Source organism: Heloderma suspectum, chromosome Z (genome assembly GCF_057233095.1).
Source record: "Heloderma suspectum isolate Gila_16-S chromosome Z, 16-S_ref, whole genome shotgun sequence".
NCBI lineage: Eukaryota > Metazoa > Chordata > Lepidosauria > Squamata > Helodermatidae > Heloderma > Heloderma suspectum.
In genome coordinates, this window is record NC_139476.1 from 6513395 (window position 1) to 6527223 (window position 13829).

The 13829-nt window shown below is 47.4% G+C and overlaps 1 protein-coding gene across 1 annotated transcript; it reads left to right on the forward strand.

The window, feature by feature from the left end:
• Positions 1 to 832: 832 nt before the first annotated feature.
• On the forward strand, positions 833 to 8373 carry NRTN (neurturin). The gene is made up of 2 exons (XM_084825592.1): positions 833 to 1046; positions 7925 to 8373. The coding sequence occupies exons 1-2, from the start codon at positions 833 to 835 to the stop codon at positions 8371 to 8373; spliced, it is 663 nt and encodes a 220-aa protein (XP_084681718.1).
• Positions 8374 to 13829: the final 5456 nt, after the last annotated feature.

Genomic DNA, 13829 nt, shown 5'->3' on the forward strand with positions numbered 1-13829 from the left:
AAAACAAAAAACGGTATACAGGTGACAAAAAAGCCTGGGGAAATGAAAAGGTCTTGACCAGAATATAAGGAAGACACCAAGTGAGCCTCTCTAAGTGCATTCTAAAGCCATGGTGCCAATGCTAAAAATCCCCTGTCTCCAGTCACAGCTTCCTTCCATCAAAGATTAGATTGTATTAGTTTTGTGCTCAGCAAAGGATAGAGCGAGGAGACTAATAGGAGGAGGGGGTCTCTGTGTGCCCTCCCATTTGTTTTGTTTTGTTTAAATGCTGATGGGATGGTGGTGGTGGAGGTGCCAGCGACAGGTTGAGGCCGGTATAACAGAGATTGATGTTTTATTTATTTATTTTATTGTTACATTTCTATCCCGCCTTTCCCCTCTAGCAAGGAACTCAAGGTGGCTTACATGATCCTAAAAAAAGGTTTAGGAGTTGGAAAAAGTGCAGAAAAAAGCAACTGAAATGATATAGGATGAAGCTGTTTGGTGGGAGATTCAGGACAGATCAAAGGGAGGACTTCTTCACGCAGCGCAGACAGAGTCAAACTATGGAATTCGCTACTACAAGATGTAGCGATGGCCACCAACTTGGATGGCTTTAAAAGGGGGTTAGACAAATTCCTGGAGGAAAAGGCTATCGATGGCTACTAGTCCTGATGGCTCTGTGCTACCTCCAGGACCAGTGCATCATGGCTGAGTGGGGACTAGAATCTGGATCTCCCGAGTCCCAGTCCAAAACTCTCACCCCTACGCCACCCTGGCTTTCCTTTCATGGAGTTTCAATGTCTCCCCCTTTTTTCTTTTGCAGAGTTTCAATGTTCTGACTCGGTCTAAGATGAAGGTATGGAAGTTTGCAGCCATAGTCTCGATGGTTTTCAGTTCCATTTTGTCCATGTTGGTTTGTAGAGACCTGTTCGGGGGGAGCTCCACGTCCACCTTCTTCCCCTCGGCGCTTTTCCCGAGAGCGCCCTCATCGCCCCCTTGGCTGGCGGAAGGTCAGAGGAGGCACCCGCGGGATCTGGAACGCCGCAGCTCCCTGATCACCCAGTGTAAGCCGCTGTATGCTCCCCAAATTCTCCCTTGGATGCAGAAGGGGTACGCTTGTAACTGGGCACAGGAAGAACTGGATTGGGGAAACTGGATCGGTCCCCAGTTTTTGAGGTCACAGACAGTCAGACAGACCTTCTTTGTGGAATTGCTCTAATGCAGAGATCCCTAACCTGGTGCCTTTGAGATGTGCCTGAAATGATGCCTGGGAATGATAGGAGTTGTAGTCGAGCACAACTGCAGGGCCCCAGGTTGGGGAAGTGTACTCGAATGCATCCATGAGTGGCCATCGGTCCACTTTTGCTTTCCAGGTTTGCTCCAGACCACCAGTTGTAGAGGATTCTTGGAGGCCACCTAGTCCATCTAGCTCAATGCCGGCATGCATCTATGGCAACCTTGATAGGTCGCCACCTAGCCCCTAGGGATGTTCATCGCTGGGGAACCTGATTCTTTTTTTGACTCGACAGGGTTCTGTAGCATGTATGACTTGCTTTGTGTCTGCGTACTGAGCTGCAGGCTGTTCCCCACACTCTGGGAACTTTTTGTTGTGTGTGTGTGTGTGTGTGGGGGGGAATTCCTGCAATTTTCACAAATATCTGAGCAATTTGTGCAAATCGCAGCTGAATTTGAGCAACTTCAGCCGTGATTTGCATTGTTGTTGTTGTTTGTTCCGCCAGTCACTTCTGACTCTTCGTGACTTCATGGACCAGCCCACGCCAGAGCTTCCTGTCGGCTGTTGCCACCCCCAGCTCCCCCAAGGCCAAGTCTGTCACCTGGCAAAATTTGCACAAATTGATCAGAAATTTGTGCAAATTGCAGAACCTTCCATCCCACCCACCCCCAATCTGGGGGGCCACGCCTAGGAAAACTCATTGAACCCCAACCCCCAAACAGATTTCTCTGACATCCCTTCCAGTCACTTTTGAAATGCCTCTAGAGAGTAAAGCTCAGTGCTAATTCCCTCCCAAGCCTGCTTCTTCCATGGCCAAAGAGGGACAGCTCTACCTGTTTGGAAATTTGGGTATTTAGTTGTTTAATTAAAAGACGCTATCTCTGCCTTTCCTATTTAGTTGAAGGCAGCTTTTATTTATTTTTTATTATCACATTTATATCCTGTCTTTCCCCCTCTTGCTAGGTGCCCACGGTAGCTCACATAGCCCTCCTCCTCTCCATTTTATCCTCACAACAATCCTGTGAGGTAGGTGAGGCTGAAAGCCCATGACAGGTCCAAAGTCATGGGAACCAGTGTGGTGTAGTGGTCAGAGTGTTGGACTGGGACCAGTGGAGGCTGGTGGCTCCAATTGCGGCGGGGTTGTGAATCCATTCCAGGTTTCAGTCAGGACCGGCCAGAATTCTAAAGGAGCTATCCAAGGTGCTGAACCTGTTTTGAGGTCCTGACTGAAACCCAGAGTGGATTCATAACCCCACTGAAATCGGAGCCACCAGCCTTCACTGACTAGGACTGGAGAGACCTGGGTTCAAGTCCCTGCTTGATTATGAAGCTCACTCGGTGATTTCAGGCCACTGAAATCACTGACTCTCAGCTTAACCTACCTTGCAGGGTTGTTGTGAGGATAAAATGGAGAGGAGGAAGATCATGTAAGCCACTTTTGGCTCCTTGGTGGAAAAAAAGTGGGATATAAATGTAACAAAAAATGTAACAAATAAAAGTCACCCAGCTTCATGGCTGAGTGGCTACTAGAATCTGGGTTTCCTTGGTCCCAGTCCAACACTTTAACCACTACACCACACTGTTTCTCCTCGCCATGCTGGCTCTCTTTCATGAATAATAAAAACAACAATGCCTTTAAAAAGCAAAATGTAACAGTGAAATAAGCCAGGGATAAGACCATTGGAAAGGAGCAGTAACAAAATAAATCAGTCAGAAAACACAGTAAAAGGGAATCAAATCTCCAAAGGATGGCATGCATTATTGCAGGCAAGCAATGTAGTCGAGCCCTTAAAGGCCTGAATGGGAAAGTTGTGATGCAGCAGTGGAAGGCCAGCAAGGAGCGGGCAAGGCAAACCTCCCTAGAAATAACTTACGGAACTCACTGCCGCAACATGTGCCCCAGGTCCTTTGCCCGAGATGGCTTTTAAAAGGAACATTTTCTCAGCATCTCAGAATAAAAACCCCTTCCAAGCAGAGATACAGACCCAGAGCTTAATAGAAAAACCAGAAAAAAGAATGATGCAATTATATGCACAAATCCAGCTCAATCAACTGTATTTAGCAGGATGATAATCCCTATGGCAACATACAATGAAATCCAGATCCAATTTACCAAGTCAGCGGAAAATTAAAAAAAATTGGGACGAAACGAGGCTGGTTTCATCGGAAAAAAATCGTCGCTGCTTCTGAGATGGGTTACATTTGGGAATATTTTTCCGCTGACCTGATAGGGTTTACTAACTTGGATTTAATGGTATGTTCGTCTGTGGATTAAGAAGATATTAAAGGCAGTTGATGACGATGGAGTTGTGTATGTAATTAGATCGGCCTTTTTTGTGATTGTTGGAAGCTTCTGAAATACTAGGGGACAAAGAATCACACGGGGACGCTTGCCATTGAGGCCTGCTTGGCTAAGGATGGACGGATCGCCCTGTGCCTGCACTGCATGCTGCTTGCCGGACCCACACCACTCACCCGCCCCTGTTCACTGCCCTGGGTGAGCTGCTGCATGGTCTGGGGGTGCTGGCGTTCCCCCACCCCGTGAGCCACGATTTTGCATTAAAAGGGTCATTTACATAAAATGGCAGCCATGAATAGCACCATTTACGCAAAAAATGCAGGTTAATTAGACCATTTATGCCTGTAATTTTGTGTAAAGGGTGCTACTTATGGCTGCCGCTTTATGTAAATGACGATTTATGTAAAGAGCTGGGCTGCCATTTTCATGCAAAATAGCAGCTTGTAGATAAGTGTGGATCCCCGTGCTTGCCCAGCTTGGTGCGCGCTGAGCTGGGCACACACAGGGATCCTTGGATCAGCATCTGGGGGGCTGAACTGTAGAGAAATTGGCGCACTTTAGCTCCAACCAGACTCCTGCGATGACCCTATTCGTGGCCTTCCCACTGGGGCATCAGGCTGGAAAAGAGGATGCTGGGAAGATGGACTCTTGTTGGTCAATACAGTGGTGCAGCTCGTTGTACCTCAGGGCTACAGGCTAAACTGGAACCCCCGGCTTAGAGGCCACTGAGTCACAATCCGTGCAGGGGGCCCTTGGTCTGCTCACTGCACACAGGGATTTTTTGCTCTGTCCCCAGTCACTGCAGCCCCTCAGAGCACAGAAACCGCATGCCCCCAAGAATCCTCAGCCAATCCTATGGCTGGTAAAGATGTTATCAGCTGTGGGAATCGGCCCCAGCTCAGAGGTAGAGACCCTGCTGTGAATGCAGAAGGCCTCAGGTTCATTCCGCGGTGTCTCCAGGTAGGGCCTGGGAAAAGACCCCCTGCCTGAAACCCCAGAGATCCACCGTCTGTCAGGACAGAGAATCCTGAGCTAGATGGATAAAAGGTGTGATTCGACATAAGGCAGCTTCCTGTGTTCACATTTTAAACATTTATTTATTTTATTTAAAACATTTGTATCCTGCCTTGAATCATTAAGATATCAGGGTGTCATACAGATAAAATCAATTTAAACAGTATAAAACAATAAATAATTTAAACATCTAAAAAGATATTAAACCATTAAACAAGCTAATACAAATTAAAGAATCTAAAACAGTTAAAACAGTGTGCAACTTTAGGAAATTCATTTAGCCCTCAAAGACTTTGGTGAAAAGCCATGTTTTAACTTGGCACCAAAATGAAACCAACATCTCCGCCAATCAGGCCTCCGCGGGGAGGGCATTCCATAACCAGGGTGCCACAGCAGAGAAGGCCCTCTCCCACGTCCCACCTCAAAGGGAAGAAACATCATGAAGTCCTCATGGGTCTAAAAAGACTGGAATCTTGGCTTTATTTTAAGGGAGGGATCACAGCACACTGATAGAGAAGAGAGCACCTGCTTTGCATGCAAAAGGTCCCAGGTTCGATCCCCAGAAAGACCCTTCTCTGAAACCCTGGAGAGCGGCTGCTGGTCAGTGTCAACAGCACTGGGCTAGATAGTCCCTGACTCAGTAGAAGGCAGCTTTCTTTCCCGCCACCCTAAATCTAAGGGCTTCACTTAACTGGATGTCACTTCTCCCCCACACGCAAGGATCTTCAGCTGGTCTTAGGGCAGCTGCTGCCGCCTGTGTCCATACAGAAATCAGCCCCAGCAAATTCAAGCACTTCAATTAATTAATTAAAAATGTATTTTTATGCTGCCCCTCAGCCCCCCAAAATGCTCCTGGAGTGGCTTACAATGAGTCTGTAAAAGACAGTCCCTGCCCACAGGCTTACTGTCTAAACAGACATGACAGACAAGGAAGAAGGGATGAGGAGGGAAAGGAAAGAAAAAAAACCTCAGCTGGGCTGCTGGAATGGCCCTGCGTCACCTCTTATCTCCTGGTGTAGGCAGTCTAACTGGAATAGGCCCTGCCTGCTCCTGTCTCCCTTTCTTATAATCCGATATCTTTTCTCCCAGTTTTGCTACAAGCTTCATCTCTCATATTGGACTTAAATTGTCTCATACTTAAATGATGTTGAGTTTCTTTTTTTTCTTTGGAATTGTATCCCAACAGGTATATGTTTCATTTTTGTAAAAATTACAACAAAATGAAATACATATCCCTAATGCGGTAGGAAAGAGGGGGGCCACCATGGTGCCTCACACTCAATGCCGGGATGTCGGAGAAATCCCGAACAGATTCTAATGAATTTGGATTTCTTTGTATCCAATCTGTGGATTCCACAGCAGACCAGCTTCTTCTGAGTCATGCATATTCTGCAGACTTATGGGCTATTTCTTCCTCGGGGGGGGGGGTTGTGCTAATGCACACTTGCGCTAATGTGCATGAGTGCTAATGCACATTAGTGTTTATGTGCACTTGCCCAACTGGAAAGAAATTCTCATGCATCCCTAAAAAAATAAATAAAATCCAATTGTATCAATGAGCAGATGATGGAACAAAAGATGCCTCACAATCTGCAAAACACAGACAGAATGGATTTAACAACGTTAGTATATCTTTAGCACAACCCACTCTCAAACTTGGTCCCCCCAACCAGCCTTCTCTTGTTATGACAAGAATTGGGACCATGTAAAGCACCCAATGGACATCTTAGGAATGTGACCGGGGAGAGTGTATGAATGCCTCCCCCAGTTCCCTTGTGCCTTGCCGCCACTTCCTTGTGTGACAAAGGAGGTGCATCGACTGGAACCCTCTCTCATTCCTCCTCTTGAATGCTGCATTTGCTGCATCAGGTGTCGGGGAGTTCAAGAGATACATTTTCCTGTGGAGCTGAACATTCGTTGCAAAGTGAGGAGTTGGGGAGGATGGCATGTTGCTGATCTCAGAGAAAAGGTCCAATTTCACCAACTTTTGGTTCCAGTTTTATAAAGTACTAGGGAAGTCAGAGGAATCCATCAAGGGGGACGGGGGAAGCTTGCTGAGTTTTCATTACTTTGGCCCCCTGGACTTCACCTTGCTTTCCCGTGAACGGGCCCAACTTGATCTGCATTGAGCCAGCCAGTTTGCAGATTTGGAGCGTTATTTTTATTGGTGCAGATAGGAATTTGCACAAATTGAGGCTGAAATTTGTGCAAATCATGCGAACTGTGGCTGCAGTTTGCAGAAATTGCTATTTATGCAAATAATAATTGTAAAAACCCAAAAAAGTTCCCAGATTTTGGGGAAAAAACTGCATTTCAGCTCCGAATGCAAGCCAAGTTGGGGACACCACAGAAATCCGAGGGGGGAGCCCAACGAATTCCCAGACCCAGTCGGGTGCCCGCAACATGAACATCCCTAGCTGCAGCGAATGACTGGTGAGAAATGGTCATTGGGATCAGATGCTTGGGGTCCGTTCTTTCTCTCTGGGCTGGGAATGGAAGAAACGCTTCCAGCCATCCAATTCTTCAGAGGCCCTTGGAGACTTCCTGCACATCGTTAAAATCAGGTTGCAAACAGAGGCCAGGCGCTCTCTGTGAAACTTGGTGGGCACCGATCGCTTAGCATGTGCTACTACAGGGCATTGGTGTAGTCGTGGCTGAAAACTCCAAATCCCATCCGATGACATTGGGGGGATTTGTGCTCGTTGTTGTTAAAAGCACAGCAGGACATCAACCTGAATGGATCAGGCCCAACACCAGGGGCGGGGAACCTCAGATTCCCAGCTTTTGTGCAGTTTTTTTGCCCTCTTCTGAAAGCTTGAAATGCCTCTCTGAACTTTAAGTTACAATATGCTGGGTTTGGGGGGGTATTTTTGGCTTCTCCTGCTTTTGCCTTTGGCCACACCCACCAATGGAATGAGGCCCCTGAGAGCTTCTCTGGAATTGAATTGGGCCCACAGGCTGAAAGTGGTTCCTTGTCCCTACCCTACAGTGATAAGCATAAAGCCCTAAAAACAATGTGTCTGCAATTCTATGCACACTGACCTAGCAATAAGTATAGAATCTTAAGAATCACAAGGGTGGGAAGGGATCTTGGAGGTCATCTAGTCCAACCCCCTCTTCAATGCAGGCTCTGCAATGCAGGGTGCAACTACAGCAGGGCTGAGTATCGGCTTTGGCCCACAGGATGTAGATAATTGTGAGCTAGTTGGACTGGTGATCTGACTCAGTAGAAGGCCGCTTCATATGCCTTTAAGTACTACGTGACCTTCCTTTTAGGAATATCTTTTGGGAACTAATTCAAGTTCCTAGTCCTCAATGTACAACCTCCCTGCTAGTTACTTGAAGTTTTGTTTTTGGCTTTCTAACTCCTGTCTCATTTTTTAAAAACATTTCAGACAGCACGTTGTTTGAGAGCTACACCAAGGGAGAGATCCGCCAGTTGCTCTCCACACTGATCGAGAGGTACAGCCAGTCCATGAACTCTGGGGGTCACGAACTGCCGCTCTTCGCCAGAGTCGGCAACCGGATGAAGCGCGCCAAGGCCCGCCATAAGCCCTGCTCCCTCAAGGAGCTGGAGGTGACAGTCAGTGAGCTGGGCCTGGGGTACAAGTCGGACGAGACCGTCCTCTTCCGCTACTGCAGCGGCACCTGTGATGCGGCGGTGCGGAACTACGACCTGTCCCTGAAGAACATCCGGAGTATGCGGAAGATCAAGAAGGAGAAAGTGAGAGCCCGGCCATGCTGCCGGCCCCTGGCGTACGACGACGACGTCTCCTTCTTGGACACGGGAAACCTGTACCACACGGTGAACGAGGTGTCGGCCAAAGAATGCGGCTGTGTGTGATGGAGCAGAGGAAGGTGAGGAGAAAAGAGCGAAGTCGGGCTCTCCATTCAAGCAGCGCTCGGAGGCTGGTGGTGCGAGGGTGGTTGTCCAAAAACGAACAAGAATGAGGGAGAGAGGGGACCACCAAGGAGACCACCCCTGCCCAGAACAGCCAAGAAGACGAAAGGGTTTTACGTCTACCTCGGGGCTGCCGATGGATGCACCATGCCCAGGGAAACTTTGGACCATCCACTGTGTCTTGGGGCCTTCGTCTCGGTGGCACAGAGCCTGGAAGCCCTTTTAGTCATGGCTTTCTTGCAGGGAGCTGACACAAGGTGCAACGGCAGAAGGAAACCCCTCCAGGACTTCAGTGATACGTCCATTGCAGTGCCGTAACTGAGAATGGGGCGTGATTCCCGATGGAGGCAGTGCAGCACGAAGAAACGTCGGCAGCCTATTCATTCCAAGCTTTAAATCAAACAGAGAGAGAGAGAGAGATCATCTGTGATCTTCTGGAGATCTTGTCTGGTCACATCCAGGAACAGGCAGCTACCACTTTGGTGAAGCTTGAAGTCTGTATTGAAATCATTTCATGTGGGAACCTGAAGAGGGAGGTCATTTCATCCCATGCACGTTGAACTTTTGGGGATGTGGGGAAAAAGGGCTGGCGGATTGACGAAATCTCCTCTTGTACCATAAGACTGTTGTCTTCCCATTGCCTTAATATGCCTGCACAGTTGTAACAGTGTGGTGTAAATATATATATATATATATATATATATATAGTATATAATTATATACATGAGGATTGTAGACATAGGTTTAAAATTTTGACAAATATGTACAAAACACTGCCATTCTTATCAGGCGTTGCATCAACTTCTTAATGAAGTCATTTTAAAGTGGTGTCCCCTAAGCTGTTCAGAACTGAACGGCACACATTTTCTTTATTTAAGACTGGAGAAACCTCAGGGAAGGGATGTAGTTCTGTGGTAGAACCAGGGGGGGCAGAATCTTACTTTATTTTTAGGGAAGGACTATAGCTCGGTGGTAGAACCCCTGCTTTGCATGCAAAAGGTCCTGGGTTCAATGCTTGGTGTCTCCAGGTAGGGCTGAAAAATACCCTTATCTGAATCCCTGGAGAGCTATTGCCATGTGGACAAGATGGTCTAAGGGTCCGACTTGGTAGAAGGCAGTTTTCTGTTTAAATCCACCCTTTATTCAGAACCATGAAGACAGGCATCTTAAGCCATTTCTACGGAAACCACCATAGCTGAAAGCCTAGAGAGCTGCTACCAGTCTATGCAGGCAATACATGGCTATGTGCGTGCCCCCCTGTATTGGCATAAAGCAGCTTTTTGTGGTTTTTTTTTTCAAATAATGGGAATAGCCATGACATTAAAAAAAAAAAAATGAAATGGTTTCAATTTGTAATGTAGCTGGCCTCTCTCCTGAAGGAGGAACCCAACCAGGCTGGGTTATTATTATTTTTTTACCCTCAATGGCCATGTTCCCTTGCAGGGAATGTTTCGGGGGTCCAGTGGGCAGGACCAAAGCAAAACCACTTTCTCTCTCCCTCTTTCTTCTTAAGGCCATCACCACCCCAGAGAGAGAGAGAGAGAGAGTTTTGGGTGGTGATGATTCTCTCTGTCTCTCCCTCCCTCGCTCCCTCTCACACACACGCACACACACACACACACACACACACACAAAGTTGCCACCTTTTCTGTGGTGGGTCTCCCTGTTCTCCTCCAGGCTGAGAGACCGGTTTCTCAGTCAATCAGGGGAAAGTTGCTGGGAGGGGGAAAGGACTTCATGGTTGGGGGGTGGGGAGGATTAAGCACCCCCTCCCCCCTTTGCCATTTCCCCCTGGCACAAATCCCAACTGCCACGTTGCATGTCAGCTGCAAATGCAGGGCTGGGAAGGGTCCTACATATATGTTGCATTGTTCCAAGCCCAGAGGCTCTGGGAAATCTGTGTCTGCAAATTCATGAGGGCTAGCTGCTTGAGGGGTGGGGAAAAGTACCCTGCTCATAACCAAACAAGGATCCCTTGTTCTTTTTCATGGGACATGTTTTGCCCCGGGCCTTTGAGCTCTGCCTGGACAGTGGGCAGCTGTGCCTTTCTCAATGATGCCCCCAGCTTCTACTCTCTTTGTTCGCACCCGTGATGGACAGCAGAACTTTACGGTTTGTCCTTCTGTTTAGCATTTTCTCAACCTGGGAAGGCAGCCAAGAAAGAGAGAGAGAGAGAGAGAGAGAGAGATGGAAAGAAAAGTCTCTTCCAGGAGACAAATGAAGTTGGCTCAGTGGAGGTAGAAGTCCGAGAGCTCATTTATTTCTTCCTGGAGTAAACAAGGGTGACATTGCTGTAAAATCCTGCCTTTTGCTGACTCCAGAGCTGTAGGCCACTGGGTCTGCCCCACCCCTTGGGGCCATCTTCATCACTGGCTGGAAATGAAGGAGCCCCAAATTCAAATCATGCAGCTGGGAGTTAGAGCCGTTGGAAAGAAGGAGCACTACAGGAAAGCATTCATTTCAACAGGGGTGCCTCTCTCCCCACAAACTGGTGGCCCCCAGATGTGTCAGACTACAACTCCCATCACCCATAACTATACTGCAGATGATGAGAATTGCAGTCCGACACATCTGGATGCCACCAGGTTGAGGGGATGGCTGGAACAGTGCAGAGATGGGGTTCTTCCATTTGATACGTACAACAACTCTGTGAAGTAGGTTGGGCCGAGAGAGAACGAGACTGGCTCTCCCCAAGTCAGCCCAGTGAGTGGGAACTGGAACTTAGGCCTTTCCCCCCAGAATTCTCTAATTTTGATTCTTGACCTAACCACTGTCCATGGTCCAAAGGGCACAGCATTGGGAACTGCCTTAGACTGAATCGAACTGTTGGCAACACTGGGACATTCTGCATAGAAAATGTGTGCTCTATCACTCAGCTATGGTCCTTCCCCTAAGGATTCTAGTCCTCATGGTTGTGAATAAAGATCTGACTTAAACAGGAAGCTGCCTTAAACCAAGCCAGAGTGTTGGGCGTTCTAGTTTAGCATTGTCTTGACCAGCCTGACCCAGCCTGGTTCCCTCTGGATGTTTTGGACTACAACCCCTATTATCCTTGACCACTGGTCATGCCAGCTGGGGCTGATGGGAGTTGTTCAAAACACCTGGAGGACGTGAGATTGGGAGGTAGGATGGTCTACACAGATTAGTAGTGGCTGTCCAGCATTCTTTCCCAGTAAAAGTGCATCACCGAGCTATGTTTCATCCCTTTATTTTTAAGTATTTTTAATAAAGTATGATCCTAGTCCTCATGGTTCTAAATAAAGGATTGGCATACACATGCAAAGCAAGAGCCTCTACCACTGAACTACAGTCCTTCCTGGGACTGCTTGCAGGCTTGCTCCCTCTCTTTCCATCCAACATCTATTCTTGCTTCCCTGGCTTGTTTTAACGTGGGGGCCTCCGTCTCTCTCTCTCTCTCTCCCTAAATTTGTTCAGTCTGCCAGTACATTTCTCAATCAACAATAGTCTGTTCTAAAGATGCTCTTTTGTTGCAATGTTTTCTAACAGCATCCCATTCACCCCACCCCCCTCCCACGGCATCTCTCCTCCAAGCTTGTACTTATTTTAAATTGGCATTTTCATTTGCAATGCACAAACGGAGAGAAAGGGCGAGAAAGATGCAGGATGGATGAAAACATCTGCCTGCAAAACGGCCCCTCCAGCTTTGCCATCTTTGTCCCCTTGCTGCCACATTCATCGTCCTTAACAGCCGCCCGTCGCTCTCCAAGATGGAAGGCTTTCGTGGCCTGCAGGCTTGCCATAAGACGCCCTGCCTGGATATTTACGAGATGGTGACTGTGTCATGGAGGGCCCTTTCCAGGAGCTGTTCTTTTCCTTGGCGCAGCCTTCCCAAACCTGTCCAGATGACCTCAGCCCCCAAACCATTTCCGTTGCTGGTAAAGCTGTTCCCCCGGTGCAGAGGTCCAAACCAGATGCAAAATCGCATGCATGGGTAGCGTGACTCCAGTGTCTGTGCATTATCCCAGCAAAGCATTCTCGAAGGGGGCCGACTTGGAGCAAAGAACCAAGGGGAGGGAGTGCTTCTCCCTTCCCCCACTGTCAGATATTCCCCAATATACCCCAAACATCCCAAAAATATTTGGCCATATCTGGATCCCTGGTGGTGTAGGCAGTGGGGAGCAGATGCAAAGGGGAAGTAGAACCCCCTCCTCCAAGACATACACCAGGTGCCTGCCTCCACCCCAGAAACCTTCTCCTGGGCTTTTCCCTCACCCCCTCTGGTTACATTCCAACACCCAAATAATTTTCTCTTCCATCAGCCCTGGTGAGAGAGTGCGTCCCACATAGCTAGCAGCTACCAGATATCAAAAGCCATCAATGCTCATTGGTACTCATGAGAAAACTTTGTCTTTCTTTCTCCATCTCTGTCTCTGTCTCTGTCTCTCTCCTCCTAAATACGATTAAGTCTGGAATATAAGTTTCACTAAATATGACTATAACTAAGTCTGGAATATTTATTCTATCTATCTATCTATCTATCTATCTATCTATCTATGAAATCCAGATTTCTTCATACCTATAATAGACCCGCTGAAATCAATGGGATTTCAATGAGTCATGGCCAACTGAAGTCTTGTTGATTGCAGTGGGTCTACTCTAAGTATGGCCAAGTCTGGATCCAACCTTGCAGAGATCAGTAGATCTCTGTCTGTCTGTCTGTCTGTCTATCTATCTATCTATCTATCTATCTATCTATCTATCTATCCTCATCCTGTTGTAGTACAGTGTTTCACTGGGATCCATTCATCCAATGTGCTGGGGTGTTTCTTCAGTGTGCTACCCTAAACTCAGCACCAGCAAGAAGTTGATGCAGTCCCTCTGTATATTATTCTAGATGAACTCTATTTATTCAAAGTAACTTATACTATTTATTTAGGTACCATCAAGTGCATTCTACCTAACGCATTGAGGACTCTTCTGTGTTTTTGTTACGTTTTGTTGCCTCCTCTCCTAATTTATTGCACAAAAAATGGGGCCAACGTCTGCTTGACTTTGGGCTAGGGTTTTTTTTTGGAGGGGAGTGTTGTTGTTAACCGTGGATTTCTGAACAAAAAGCAGAGCAAATTAAACTTCAGATCAGAATTTAAAAAGTAAATGCCTTAAAAACACACACAGATACCCACGTACCCAAGACACAGGGGGAGGGGGGATGATTAAAAAAGAACAACTGACCCAAATGCAAGTGGTGTCATGTGTTGATTCTGCACTGGTGGGAAAAGACAACCCCGATCCTGTCTGTTCAAGGTTACTCATTAAGATACGGAGGGAGTCGTAGAATCCTAGCGTTGCAGGGCAGCTGCGGAGGCTATTTAGTTCAATTTCTGCTCAATGCAGGAAATCCAGAGCTAGAACATATGAATAGAAGAAGAACCATGCCT

Excerpts from the sequence above, each read along its gene's own strand:
- NRTN (XM_084825592.1), top strand. The coding sequence starts at position 833 with ATGAAGGTATGGAAGTTTGCAGCCATAGTCTCGATGGTTTTCAGTTCC. Across the intron at positions 1,047-7,924 it reads CAGCTCCCTGATCACCCAGT|ACAGCACGTTGTTTGAGAGC; the intron begins GTAAGCCGCTGT and ends AAAACATTTCAG.